The sequence below is a fragment of the Chrysoperla carnea genome, chromosome 1, assembly GCF_905475395.1.
Source record: "Chrysoperla carnea chromosome 1, inChrCarn1.1, whole genome shotgun sequence".
NCBI classification, from domain to species: domain Eukaryota; kingdom Metazoa; phylum Arthropoda; class Insecta; order Neuroptera; family Chrysopidae; genus Chrysoperla; species Chrysoperla carnea.
This window is the reverse complement of record NC_058337.1, coordinates 55,136,944-55,151,223: the sequence shown is the minus strand read 5'-3', so window position 1 is coordinate 55,151,223 and position 14,280 is coordinate 55,136,944. Positions and strand designations below refer to the sequence as shown.

Genomic DNA, 14,280 nt, shown 5'->3' with positions numbered 1-14,280 from the left:
TATATGCCTTGACTAGAATTCGATAGGGTCCGCGTGGCTAATAAATCGAAAAATTCGTTTTTCATTTTTCGAACTAAGCAATAAAATAAACATTTACTTATAGATTTTTAATAGATCTAACATTGTTGTTTTTGTTGATGAAAATTTATCATTTACAATGAAAATGTTAACATGTATGTGTTCAAAGCCAAATAGTAGCAATAATATTATTTGCTTGTATTCCGGAAAAGGTTGGTTTACAAGTAAGAAGTTATATTTTACTGTTGTAACGGAAAAGCATTGACTTCCAGTCGGATATTACTGCTCGTTTGTCTTAAAATTCCAGACGTTATATATTTATGTTACAACATACTGTTGGATAAATAGTATTGGTTGTTGTAAAATCAGATCACATATAAAAAAAATAGATACTTCTTGTATTCTGTTTTAAACTAACTTGCTTGAGGCGGTCGACCAGGAATTAAAAAAATTTCCACTCTCTAATTAGCTAAAGAATTAATTGAAAACTTATTATACATTTTTTTTTAATTTAAAATCTGTAGAAAAAATGTTTACAGAAAATTACAAAACAAGTTTCATTAGAAATCGGATTAATAATTCGTGCTCCACCCAAAAATAAGGTTTTCAGATCGAAAGTTCTTTTTTATAACTGAATATAATTTTTTTTAACAGAATTGGAATAAAAATGCGAAACTTTATATTTCGTTAAAATCCGATACCGATATAAAAAATATTATAGTCCATGCACTTACAGTCTGCATACCTGGTTTCCGACTAAGACACGAAGTTGTAAATATTTCGTTTCGATAGAGCGTACCTGATTTATAAGATAAAATGTCTTATAAAAAAGCACTGCTTCAGTTTTAAAGTTCGGTTTACGAAAAGTTTTTGGGACAGTAATAGTTCCATTATTTTTATGGATAGAATCATTCCCATTAACAAAACTTCCGGTCTTAACTTTCTATTTTGGAATGCAACGCTAATTAAAAATTTCATCATTCATTTTTTGAAATTTTTGTAATACATTTAGTATTAGGTACATAAATTTCTTATAAAACTACTTTTAAAGCACCAAATAATTAAGGTATATTAAAAATAAAAAACTAGATACCATACTTGGGAAAACTTCGCCGAACAATTATCCCATTCTTCTTTGTTAACAAATACGTTCGAATCTCGACCATTTAGGAAAATTTTTAAACATGCTATTAATTTTAATCGATTTTCAAAATAAAATTCATCTGTGTATGTGTTTTATTGAAATAATAATATTTGGTAATTATCAATAATATAATAATAATATTTTAATAAATTTAAATGTGTATTTATATGAAGGTTGATTCACTTAGAGAACCATAAAGGTGGGTTTATATCAAATACCTAATGCCTATTAATAATATACATTTTAACTAATAAATACATATTTCAATTATTATTATTAATTGTGACGGGATTTATATGATTTTAAAACATAGGTAAATTTACCGATATACGAAAGATATAGGTAAATTTACCGAAAAGTAACGAATGAGAAAGTACTCGATATAAAAGAGAATAGGAGAAATAATAGTAGGAGGCAGAAATACAAATCGAATTGTTCGAGACAGGTTATCGAGTTAAGTTAGTTGGATTAATTTTTTTTTATAGTCAAATAAGTAGTGTATAAAAACAAAAGTGTCCGTGTATATATTAACCTCGGTATTATATATAGGCAGTTTCCTTATTGAAAGCAGAAAATTATACCAGTAAATTAAGCTTATCAAGACAAATTGAAAAGCTCTTTATCAAATTTCGATTTGAGGCCAAATTCGAGAGATGTCGACTATGGGAAAAATAGAAGGATTTATGCATTCATGGACGAACCATACTCATTAAACGTAGTAGGTATCCTAAAAAAATAATACTAAAAAACTATTTTGTTATAAATAAAGACAACAACAAAATATTACATATATTTATCAAAAAATTTCACCAATGCAGAGACACTTAGATGTGGGAGGTATCAATCTACAGTAGGGATTCAATTGTGTTTTAATATTAGTACAATACACTGCAGATAAGTCAGCTATTAAAGTTGTTGTGTTATCAGACATATGCGATGTGTTATCAGACAATCAGATATCTGCAGTGTATTGTACTAATATTAATACACAATTTAATCCCCTTTGTGTCTGTATTCCTTAACCTGTCTCTGTATTGGTGAAATAATTTGATAAATATGTAATATTTATTGGTTGTCTTTATTTATAACAAAAAAGTTTTTTTAGTATTGCCTACCCAATTAAATCATTTATTGTTTTATGATAGTCCCCTCTATATTCTAAAGTGACACCTATTACGTTTAACGAGTTTCAGATGAGTTAAGATGTAATATTATATAAATTATTGAAACAAAAATGATGACCACTGCGCTAATCGTCGGCGTCTGATCGTAGCTTATGATTAATTGAACTTGGGGCATGTTTTTTTTCAAGGGTCTAAAAAGCCGCCATACCGATGCAAAAATCTTTGCGGCTTGTAACCAAAGCTTTGAAATTTTGTGTCAGTGTGAGTGTCTTTTACCTAAAATTACAAAATTAGTTATTTATTACTCATTTTTTACATAGATTCTGAGAACCCCGCGGTTATTTTTCGGAAAGTAAGACCTATATATAAGGCGGAGTTCATTACTAAAATTGAGTAAATACAGCAAACAAATCGTAACTCTAATCGTTATTATTATTAAATATGCAATAATTTATTTTAATATGTATGTATTATCATCAAAAGCTTTTATCAGTAACGCATAACTTTAATAAAATTATTAAATACGATTATTATTACTGAATAGAGATACATAGATGAGTTTCCAGGAGGGTGCTTTGATTATGTTGTATAGAGTTTCAATATTTACCGACCCAACAAAACGTTATAATAATATACAGAAAGCACATTAAAATTGTGTGCTCGTGTAACAATACATTATTTGTAACGCAACTTTGGTAAATCGTTTTAACTTTCGACATTACAAAGATAATATTTTTAGGTATTCAAATTCATGTTAGTACACAGTACGAATTTGTTTTCATTGATTACTAAAAATTTTGCATCTAAGTCAAAAACATTTTTTATTTTGGAAAAATGTGCATATTTTTTTCGTAGTATCCGGGAAGTTTTATGGTATTAGAATATCAGCTTTTTATCTCTTAGTACAAGATCCGAATTAGGGTCGACCTTCACCCATCTATTTACCGAATACAAGTTAGTGCCACGTAAGTACTGTGAAAATTGTGACGGATATAATGGTACCTAACACTCGCAATATTCATATCTTTGAAAACTAATCTGTCCTATGTTACCTGGAAGATCCTCCCGCTTCTAAGGGTACAATCATTTGTTGAAATAGGTTGAGGTATTTGTTTTGTCAGACATACAGAACAATTTAAATAAAACATTCGTATAGATATAAATAATATCAAAGATAATAAATGAGAACTCTAGGATATTTCGAAATAAATTTCGATTTTTGCCTCAATTTCCTAGATCAACTTGTTTATATTATATAAATACGTATTTCGACTATCAAGTAGTCATCATCAGTGTGAACTAGCTAATCGTAATTAATCTTATTGTGTATGTTACTCGTTGCTAATTTGGTGGCGGAGTGCAAATCGAAACTTATATTCGTATAGATGTTTGTTCAATTAATTGGATGTCGTAATTTTTAAATACACATTCTGTAATGTTTTATTAGTATGTTTATTGTCTATGCATTAATAGGTAGGATTATCAATATTTCAAGATTATTATTTTAAATGATGTATTCATTAGGTTATTAAAGGTATTTTATATATCAAAGTAGGGACCTATAAAAGATGTGAGGTTATGTATTATTAGGTTTCGTATACCCTAAAAATAACTATGGTAGTGTAACATACACATTATATACTCATATATAACTAATAAGTGTTTGAAATTAATTGAAATTATATTTATTATATCTAATGACGCAAAATTTTGCAAACATTAGATATTGACTTAAAATTTTTAAGTTCAAACAGGGTAGCAAATTTCAGTAAAAGGGTTGATTTTTTGTATGTCTATTCAATACTATTAAATGAATTCTGAAAATTTGAGGGGGAAGAGGTCATCCGATTATTTACTTAAACAAACCCTGGAGTGTGTCTGGTGCAACTCTTGAGGTTCACACGAATAACTTCCCAGTTATGAAATTCTTTCAGGATCATATTGCTGTTAACACGCAACGACCGACATCTAAAGGAAGTCGATATCATTTTTTTTCAGGCGTTATCGATCCCGAAAAAATGCCGACGACCATACGTACACAGACACACATATACTTCTCCAAATTGGTGTTAATGCCTTGTCCGGTTCATGAAAAAAAATCGGACCCATTACAATAACTTTCTATACTGGGAAGTTAATGACTGACTAAAAATAGACGGGATATTTTCACACAGATTTACTTAGGAAAATAGGAAAAATTTTTTTTTAAATACCTTAAAGAAATTACCAAAATAAAAACTATGTGATGGGTTAAAAATTAAAAAAAAATTATATTTTCAATTTTGATGGTGACTGATTGATATACATACCTACCTAATCTGCCAAAATTAAACGAAAAGTGAACATAAAATTTTTCGATATTTCGCTTAGTTTTTGAAATATCGAAGGTGGTGGATAATTTCTGTTTAATTAATCTGTTTTCGGTATTTCGAAAATTAAGCCAGATATCGAAAAATTTTGTTTTTACTTTTCGTCTAAATTCATCAAGTTATAACAAAATTCATCATCGAAGTTGAAAAATTGTTAAAAAAATATAGAAAATAACCAGCAAAATATTAAGGACCCATATTGAGAAAAGTGGGCAAAAATATTTCAATTTATAACTATACTTTTACTTCTTTAAAAGTCTATGTCGAAATAGAAGCGCTTATAAAAAATTTTTATTGTTATTTCTATTAGTAATGAATTTTGTCAGTCCTGATATAATGATTTGTAAAGCACTAAGGCTCGTTTTCTACAAGCTTGAAATATTTTTAAACACATTATACTTTTGAATAAAACAGCTAATAATATTTGTAATGATTTTATAGGGACTACCTTTAAACACAAACAGATGTGTGATGCGCATAGATAAAATTTTAATATCTATAATGTTTTAATCTGCCAGTTCATACGCTCCCATAAACTTAAATTTGTAAATTTTGACCAATTCGGTTTAATTAGTGTATATAATTATTAATTTGATCATAGTCTTTATACAAAATTTCGAAGTGAAGTCAAACAGTTCGATGCGAGAAAGTCTAAATAAAGTAGCGTGAACGAGAGCCTCGTTTAATTAATAACGTATTAAAAATTTACTATAGGTTTTTAGACAATATGCAACCAATAACGACGCGTTACTATAAACTATCAAATTTGATGCCAAATTTCTATAAATTTCGACTCGCATGAGGCCTTAATAATACTGACTTTTTTTACTTCTTCCACTAAAGTTAAAAAAATGGCGTTCCAAAAAGTTTGTACGGATGGTGTTGCTATCGCGTCACTCCTTCTTTCGAATTTGGAAAAAAGAACTACCTTATTTACTATTTAAAAAATATTGTTCAAGTTCCGATTTAAGATACTCCTTGCATAACGAGCCAAGACAGTTCCATCACGCTGGAACTAGACTTGAAAAAAATTAGTTTTTTTTTTCTTAAATCATTTTAAAACTACAAACAATGGATTGGATGGTAGTGAGCCTTATTTGTTTGTAGTTACGATTTTTACCAATGAAAATCCATAATTTAGAGCCAGGATGACTATAAGAATTATGATAAGGTAATTAAAGGTGTTGTTGAGATCTGCTCTAAATCATTTATAGTTTATTGTAGTGATTCGATAATAAATAATTCCCAAGTTACAGTAAAAAGGTCAGGCATCTTCTGCTGAAATTTTTGTATACACGTATGTATACAAAGACAATGCATTTTTAAGGTAAGCTTGATTTGACTTTCATATAGCTTCCACCAAATTTAAAATACATGCCTTTTTCAGTTTTGAATTAAAAATTTAAATAAAAAATACTTTCTAAAGGGCAAACTTTTATTGTACTAGAAAATAATTTTGTAGGAATTACTTAGACATGACTATTCGTACAAGCTTGAGGCGCTCAATATAAAATATCAACAATAATTTGGAACACTTCAGGCTTTTATGAATAGTCATTAATGAGTCACTCCTACAAAAATATTTTCTACTTTTTAGTACAATAAAAGCTTGTCTTTTAAAAATTATTCTTTATTTAAATTTTAAGTATTACTATTTCGCGCCGAAAATCCGCAATTATTTTTTTTGAAACACCTACCTAACGACTCTTATGTTTTTAAGAATATAACGATACCTTAACTGGCGAAATATATCCAGCCGGAAGATATACAAGGTAATAAAGAAAGTTACAAACATACACTCGCGTGGAAAACATAACCAATTCTTAGTATGGAGTTAAAATAAAATTGCAAAAATTATTTTGGAAAAACAACAGTATAATTATAAATTCAATGGTAATGGCTTATATAAAAAATCGATTTAAAAAAAAATTACAATAATCAATATTTGGATATTTATATATTTAATTTTTTGAATATGCGAGTTATCATTATTACTCATACTCATGCCTAATCTCATTTGTTTGTCTATTTTATTATAATATATCCAATTCCTATGATAATAAACACTTGTATATACATTGCCATAATCAAAATTTTCACAATTTCCACGACCCCATGATAATACACCAACTAATTTATGATTATACACAGCTGGTCCACCTGAATCTCCCTATAACATTAAAAAATTTGCGTTTAAGTCAGTGACAGATTTCATTGCCTTGGTGGGGGAAATGAAAGAATTTTATGTTGACTAGAATTGAATAGAACGAGAAAATGAATCCGCGGTTTCCGCGTAAATAATATATAACCATTTTGCGAGCTTCGCGGTATCCATCTTCAATACTTTCGATTGTAGATCAGGGTTGATACTTTTTGAAACACAAAAAAAATCATAGAAGGATGAAACCTACTGGAAAAGGGAGAGAATATAACAAAAATGAAAGGAAGAATAATTTACGGGCGATCTGAAGCCGCGAAGTGGAAGGGATGACTTTTTAAGGGTAAAAAACGGCTTACTTTGATTTCCGGCAAAACTACAAGTTCTATGATAAAAAGTTAAATGACAAAGTTGTAGGTAGTAAAAATATCTACAACTTTTGATCTACACTTTTTTCATATAACTTCAAAATTTATGTGAAAAATTTAAATAACCAAGTTTTTAGTTTTTTATTTTTATTTTTTACAAAAAAATCTTTTTCACGAAACTAAGTGAAAACTTACTTTGCATGTACCTTGTATGTATCTTGAATGTCCTTAACACTCCATTTATTTTATTTAAAATATTTAATGTCACACCTTAATATCGAAAAAGCACCCTTATTTTAAACCGAAAATTCTCTCGTCAAAAAAATCTGTTTTTTTAAAAAGTCGGTTGGCTTTTTATTCGTTGAAATCTCTACTTTGTGATGATGTAAAAAAATAATTACCATGCTAAATTTTTTTAAGAAATCATTGAGTAAAATTTTGAGCTACTTATTAAAATTTACACTTTTATGACTCGAAAAACGTAAGACTTCAATCGAATCGACTCATCGAGATTATGAAGATTAAAAATTTGTAAATAGGTCTAGTATACCTCTTTGGGTTAAATTGAAAGATAACACCGAATTTGAAAACCAAAACCATAAGCTCTGACTCGAAATAGGTATGGAAAACGATCTGTGTTAAGCAAAATTTACAATGATAAATCTCTTTTGATTGGACTATCATGAAAAAAGTGTTTTTTGAATGAAATGGTAAGCTAAAAAATTGATTCGTACCAGTTATTAATTAAAGGAAATATATATAATATACATGAGTTATTCATGGAAAATTGTTTTTCATGACATTTGAGCACGTGTAAAATTTTTAATAACACGTTTTTAAGTGGTTCATGATAGCTTTAAAAGACAATTTTAATATTGAACGTGTTTGGTTTCCCAAATTACCCCTGACTCGTATATTAGGATTTTACGGTGAAAAAAGATTTAGTACTAAGATTTTGTATAATATTTTCAAAACTTACGTGACACATTGTTGATATTTTTGATTTTAAACATAATACACCTTCAGCTACACGATTTTCATTTCTTATTGTTGGACATTGTTTAATATCCACACAAATTTGGGTCGTATATTGTAAATATGGATGTGCTTTTGTCCGAGACTAAATAATAACAGAAATTAGAATTTTTAAATTGTTAAGTTTATTTGTTCCAAAGCGACATAGTTCCAAGTTTATTTCAAGTTTGTTAGCCCACAATTTGAAGACCGTTTTTTTTTTTTTGGTTTAAAGTTCTTGTTTGTCTTAAAAGAAATTTCCATGTACATTTAGTAAAATTTTGAGATTTAGATCTATTGATTTATAGGTTTTAGGGCCATGCCTATAAAAATTTGGACTATGCAAATTGAAACGTTCATGTTGTCGGTCAACTGTCGTTCCAGAAAATGTTTTTTGCATTTGGTAATCGATTATTTTCCTGTTAAAATGACAACAAAAAAAAACGGATATGCACCAAATTTAAGCTGGTCCACATAATCAAAAACTATTTGTGCACCATGAAAGATAGACAAAATTAAAATTAAAATTTGGCTTTTTATGAGTTGCAGCTTTCTTTCAGTTAACAGTTAAAACAAAATTACTGAATGTAGTTTTCCCCAGCCGGAAGTAATACATGGAGTTCCCATTTCAATCTCGTGATCAATTATATCAATTGTAGATAATCCTTTAGTTGGTTCTTGATTCCAAAACTTTCCACTAATCTTAAAATTGAAAAATACTAATAAAAAATAAACTTTTTGATATATTAAATCGTTTTTTCAAGAATAGTTAAACTCATGTTTCTGAGTATGATAGAATATAAATTGAAAATAAATTTTGTATGTGGCTATTAAAATAACAGTAATTATTATCGACTTTCTCACCTCCACCAAAGCAATATCATTATCTTTTATTTTATCCCGATTATAATCTTGGTGGTTATACCAATTTATAACTCGAAATCTTTGCGTTTCTTCTGATCCAAGATTAGAATTTCCAGCTATAACGTCTATAGTTTCATTGGGTCCAAGAAAACAATGGGCAGCAGTTATTACGAAGCTAATGTTGAAAATGGTACAACCACAATAGAATTTGTCCATATCATCCTTTACTCTTACAAAGCCGGCCTGAAAATAAATGAGAATTAAAGACTTTTGGAACTTTATATTGATGTTCCGGACTGTTGGAGTAGGAAAATGCTTAGCTAATCTTTGTTACTGGACCTATTACTATCAGCAGACCAAAATACGTATCGAAAAAGTTGTACGAATTTCATTTTCACGTCTCCGCCATTTGAGTGATTTTGTCTAACCACTTTCCGATCAAATTTGTGAAGGTGATTTCTGTTCTAAATCAAATTTGATCGGATAGTGATTAGACAAAATCACTCAGATGACGGAGGCGTGAAAATAAACCTCGTCCAACAACGCGGAATATTATTTTTATACAATGGCAATGTTTTCTCAGTCTTATTGTCAGTCGGTGAGAAAAAAGATTATTCTGTTTCTTCATCAATATTTCTAAATAAAATTAATTGTTCTTTTACTTACCTGGTAAGGAAATTGATAATCCACAGCTGTTATTCCATTAATAAGACGTCGTGCTGTTTCACTTAATTCATTTGGTAAAACAAAATGAATTATATGACTTAAAATTGGAAAACATGTGTAAAATATCGCGAAAAATGTTGACATATTGTTTCCTCTTCAATATAAATGTTGACATATTTCAAAAAGTTGTTTGTTTGGTGAAATGTCACTTTAGCCTACTGATTATTAAGTAAGTTCTTTTTTCCATAATGTATAGTGTAAGGTGCAGGGTACAAATGAGAGAAAATGTGTAATGGAAATGTATACTATTACGAGATACCTTACACTCTCCACTATGGCAAAAAGAACTTCATTGATTGATGATATTCATTGATTCAAGATCAAAGAGTCAATTCACAGACAAAGTTGAAGTGTTTTCCGGATAGCGTTCACCAAAGTTTAAAAAACTTTGTACCTATACTTTATATTTTTGCTAAAAATAAGTTTTATCAAAAATAAATTTTTAACGAGGGAGGTAGCATAATTAACTATTTTACTAACTAAAAAGTTAACATTTTAGGTCAAACAAACTATAATTTTTTTATTGAACTTAATAAATGTTTATGCAAAATAAACTGATATGTAAGGCCTATCTAATATAATAGTATATTAAAATCTCGTGTCACGGTGTTTTTGTTTTAACTCCTCCGAAACGGCTGGGCCGATTTTAATGAAATTTTTGTATATTTGGTAGGTATGAGAATAGGTCGTTAAGTGTTTTTACCCTCCTACCTTCACCCTAAGGCGATGTGGGCGATGCTTAATCTTTAGAGTAATTCAGCTCTGCAGGTAGAAGCAAGTATTCTCAATGAGTATCATCCATCTCACTTCGGAACATACCTTTTTTGCTAAAAATCAAAGTCTGCTCACCACTGCCCAAAGGTGGTGAAAAAGGAGATGATAGTGTGTGTATGGAAAATCCCATGTAAATAATTTTATAGGTAAATATAGATCAATATATGCTATAATGTCAATGTTAATAAGGTTTTCTTACCTTCATGTGGCTTATAATATTTACAAGGAGAACTAGTTATTCTTCTCACAAGCAATATGTTAGGTTAGGATAAGTTATATTAGGTAGCCTGTCCACGAGAGGCATACATAGGCTGTAGGGCCCATTGTGATACCATATGTGTCTTTTACCACTTTTTCCGCTGATAACTTCATTTATCAGCTCCTCAATTATTTTTAGAGTCTAAGTACACCTCCTTCATGCTCTTACCTTGATGAATGGGAGTTGTAGGTTAATCAAGATTAGGTAATAATTGCTAATCAAAAGTTATAATCAAATAAATTGTAGGTGAAACAATGTTCACAGAGGTCATCTAGTAACTTTATAAATATTTAGAATGTAAGTAAGTCTCACATTTTTATAGCAAGCTTACAGCTGATTTTACTATTAAAATGTTATTTTGAATTATGTTGTTAACGATTTTTTTAATTTTCTCCTATAAAGGTGGGGTGGGGGTCTGAAGTCACCGAAAATTTGCTAACGAAAAACTTAAATGCTTCCTTACCAAAAACTATCTCAATTCTTGTTAATTTTTTTCAATGAATTTTTTGGGTTGATATAATTGAGTTAATTATGATTCTGTGAGAACTACTACGACCTTTTATATATTTTTGTTTTTGTCGGGATATCACTTCTTTTTACAAGGCAATGCTATTTTGTTTAAAACAAGTACTTCTTATTAACAAATTTATAATTACTTACCTTTGCCATATTCTTTCAGCAATCTGAAATGTTCACAGCATTGCTGATAATTATTTTTGATTGCTGTTACACTGCATTTGAAAATCCTTATAACCAATATTGATCAATGTATAATAATTTTGATCCAAAAGTTTTATTTTATAGTTTTGAGTTGAAATAAAATTTTACTATTATTATTCTAAGTTTTTTCCACTTTAGACATAATCCAAACACTTCTATCTTTAGACATAATAAAAATACAAAGCCATTCCTAAAATACTTGCTACAATTAATGTTGGTAAACTTGGTTGATTTTTGCAGGATTGATTATACAAAATCCACTGTCTGTAATGATAAACGTCAGTGAAGACACCAGGATTTTCCATATTTGCACAAGCACCCTTTCCCCATGACACGATACCAGCTAATTTGTGACCTACAACTGCTGGACCTCCTGAATCACCCTATTTTTAATAAAATAACAATAATCATCATTAATAATATAGAGAAATACTTGTGTGTTTTTATACTGTGTGTCATCATTCGATGACCACCAATTTTTGATATAATCTTTAAAACAAATTCATCCAATTAGTTTTGTTTTAATAAAGTTTTAATGATTCCTATTTAAGTAGATCAACATTAACTGAATAGTATTTAAATGATCGACTAATTAAAATAATTAATACACATTTGAAGATTATCTCCTTGTATAACTAAGTATCGTTCATTGCAAAATTAACAATCTTCTTGTAAATAAGTTTTAATATACGAAGCTTTATCCAAATTAATGAGCAGGAAAAAAACAAGTGTTCATTCACTGTTTCCCATTTTTATTGTTTATTAAAAATCAGAAATTATGAGAATATGTAGTAACTTAACAATTAAAACAAAACTAATTGGGCAAATAAGTTTTAAAGAATATAACTCTTCACTATTTTTAGAATTACAGTGCATTGATAACTTTTAGATTGAGACACATATACATATATGTAAAATCATGAAGGTAAAACTGACAAGTGTGAAAGAGGGCTAATAGGATAATCGTGGAATTCTAATGGCGGAAAGTGTAAAATTACATTTTTATATTAACATAAAATGTTAAACTATGGATAAATATTGATCTAAATCAATTACACACTTACTTGACAAACTGCTTTGTTTACTGATTCTAAACAGATCATACCAGATAACCAATGAATATTTTTAATCATACACCAAAATTTAGACATCATCGTTAATTCTATCCAAAATAAGTACCGGGAAGCTTCTCCTGTATCCTACATATATATAAAAAAAAGTCGTCCTACTTATTTTAGCAACGGCGAGCAAGTACTCTTTTATAGACATTGGCTGCGTTTAGCTGTACTGATCGCTCAGTATTGCACGGTTAGTATCGGCGCATCATAAATCATCTTTAACCCAAAATAGATGGTCGTAGATGGAGTGCTTTACCAACCGAGATATACTTAATGAATAAGTTCAACTGAATGCAGCCATTAAAAGGGGCTATGGTGAATTCACATCAAGTCAACAAATAATCCACGACAAACGACATTTTTGTCTAATGAACTTTGCGATATGGTGAATGAGAGAGAAGACTGCCAGTTATTTCCCCTGTGTCCTTTTCTAATCTATATGTCTTGGCTACATATTGTTTACATTATTGGAGAGACACAAAATCTCTATGCATCATATGATTATGACATATGACAAGGCCACAGGGGTCACTCATCTTAGAGATATGAATATAGAGAACGCTAGCCTGTAAGTGGATGCGTTATGCGAAGCGGGAGAGAAAACTGGCAGTAAGTTCCCCTGTGTCCTTGTCTAATACATATACTTACTAATATATATATTTGTACTAATACATATTGTATAATAAGTATATATGTACTACTTTTGATTATGACACAGGGGAACTCACTGACAGTTTTCTCTCCCATTTATCATATCACAGTTCTACCATCATGTGTAGATATTTCATCGCACGTCACCCCGATTTGAATTTGTCGTTAGGTAGCCTCGGTATGATTTCATTGTAATTGTCACAATAGGAACATTGAGCCATTCTGAGCTATATTTAATTTTAGTTCTAAATTTAAAAAAAATGTTTGATCTAAATTAAAAAAAAACATTGAAATGAATATTAACTGCAGCAGAAGAAAAATATTTGACAGATTCGTCAAGCTGCACACCATTATGGCATTCTTCGCTTTTTCCTTTGGTAGAGCTTGAAATCACATAACGCTTGATGTCAAGCTAACTAACATGAAATTTTTATATAGTTTTTATTAGCACATAATTTTAAACTTTTGAATGATCAATTTCGTTGATTTTCGTTGATAGGTGGAACAATAAAAACTCAATGTACCAAAAACAAAACTAAAATTTTAACTTTTCATACCCTCGTTTTACCCCAACCAGAGACAACTGCTTTAGTTCTATCTTGAATTGCATAGTCGATAATTTGGATTGGTGCAATTAATGTTGTCGTATCGCTTCCGTCCCAGTAGGGACGACTCCCATCCCAGAAGGTATCTTCTATCTATAAAAATAAATAAGTGTTTAGCTGAAATAGTTATAAAAGATGGTAAGATATAACAGCAATTATTCACCAATTGCTAGATAACGTTAAAATAATAATATATCTCCATACACTTAAAGCCTTCTCTTTCTTTACAGATACAGAGTGTTGAAATTTTGGGGAAAAATGACATTTTTGGACGTATTACCAAATCAGGTGGATCACAAAGAAAATAAAATTTTGCATACAATGTCACATTAAATTCTCTCAATATCGAATTAAAGTATTATCAATAT

At 29.4% G+C, this 14,280-nt stretch overlaps 1 protein-coding gene across 1 annotated transcript; it reads right to left on the bottom strand.

Annotated features, from left to right (window-relative positions):
• Positions 1 to 2,469: 2,469 nt before the first annotated feature.
• On the bottom strand, positions 2,470 to 9,875 carry LOC123305908 (trypsin delta-like). Its single transcript, XM_044887748.1, has 6 exons — positions 9,726 to 9,875; positions 9,060 to 9,302; positions 8,778 to 8,897; positions 8,161 to 8,301; positions 6,733 to 6,825; positions 2,470 to 2,562 (listed from the first exon to the last, which is right to left on the bottom strand). The coding sequence occupies exons 1-6, from the start codon at positions 9,867 to 9,869 to the stop codon at positions 2,470 to 2,472; spliced, it is 834 nt and encodes a 277-aa protein (XP_044743683.1). The 5' UTR covers positions 9,870 to 9,875.
• Positions 9,876 to 14,280: the final 4,405 nt, after the last annotated feature.

What these genes read in the sequence shown, in the direction of transcription:
- LOC123305908 (XM_044887748.1), bottom strand. Translation starts at nt 9,869, where the DNA reads ATGTCAACATTTTTCGCGATATTTTACACATGTTTTCCAATTTTAAGT. An exon ending in ATTATCAATTTCCTTACCAG is followed by an intron (nt 9,303 to 9,725) that starts GTAAGTAAAAGA and finishes ATTTATTTTCAG; the next exon opens with GCCGGCTTTGTAAGAGTAAA. An exon ending in ATGATATTGCTTTGGTGGAG is followed by an intron (nt 8,898 to 9,059) that starts GTGAGAAAGTCG and finishes TTCAATTTTAAG; the next exon opens with ATTAGTGGAAAGTTTTGGAA.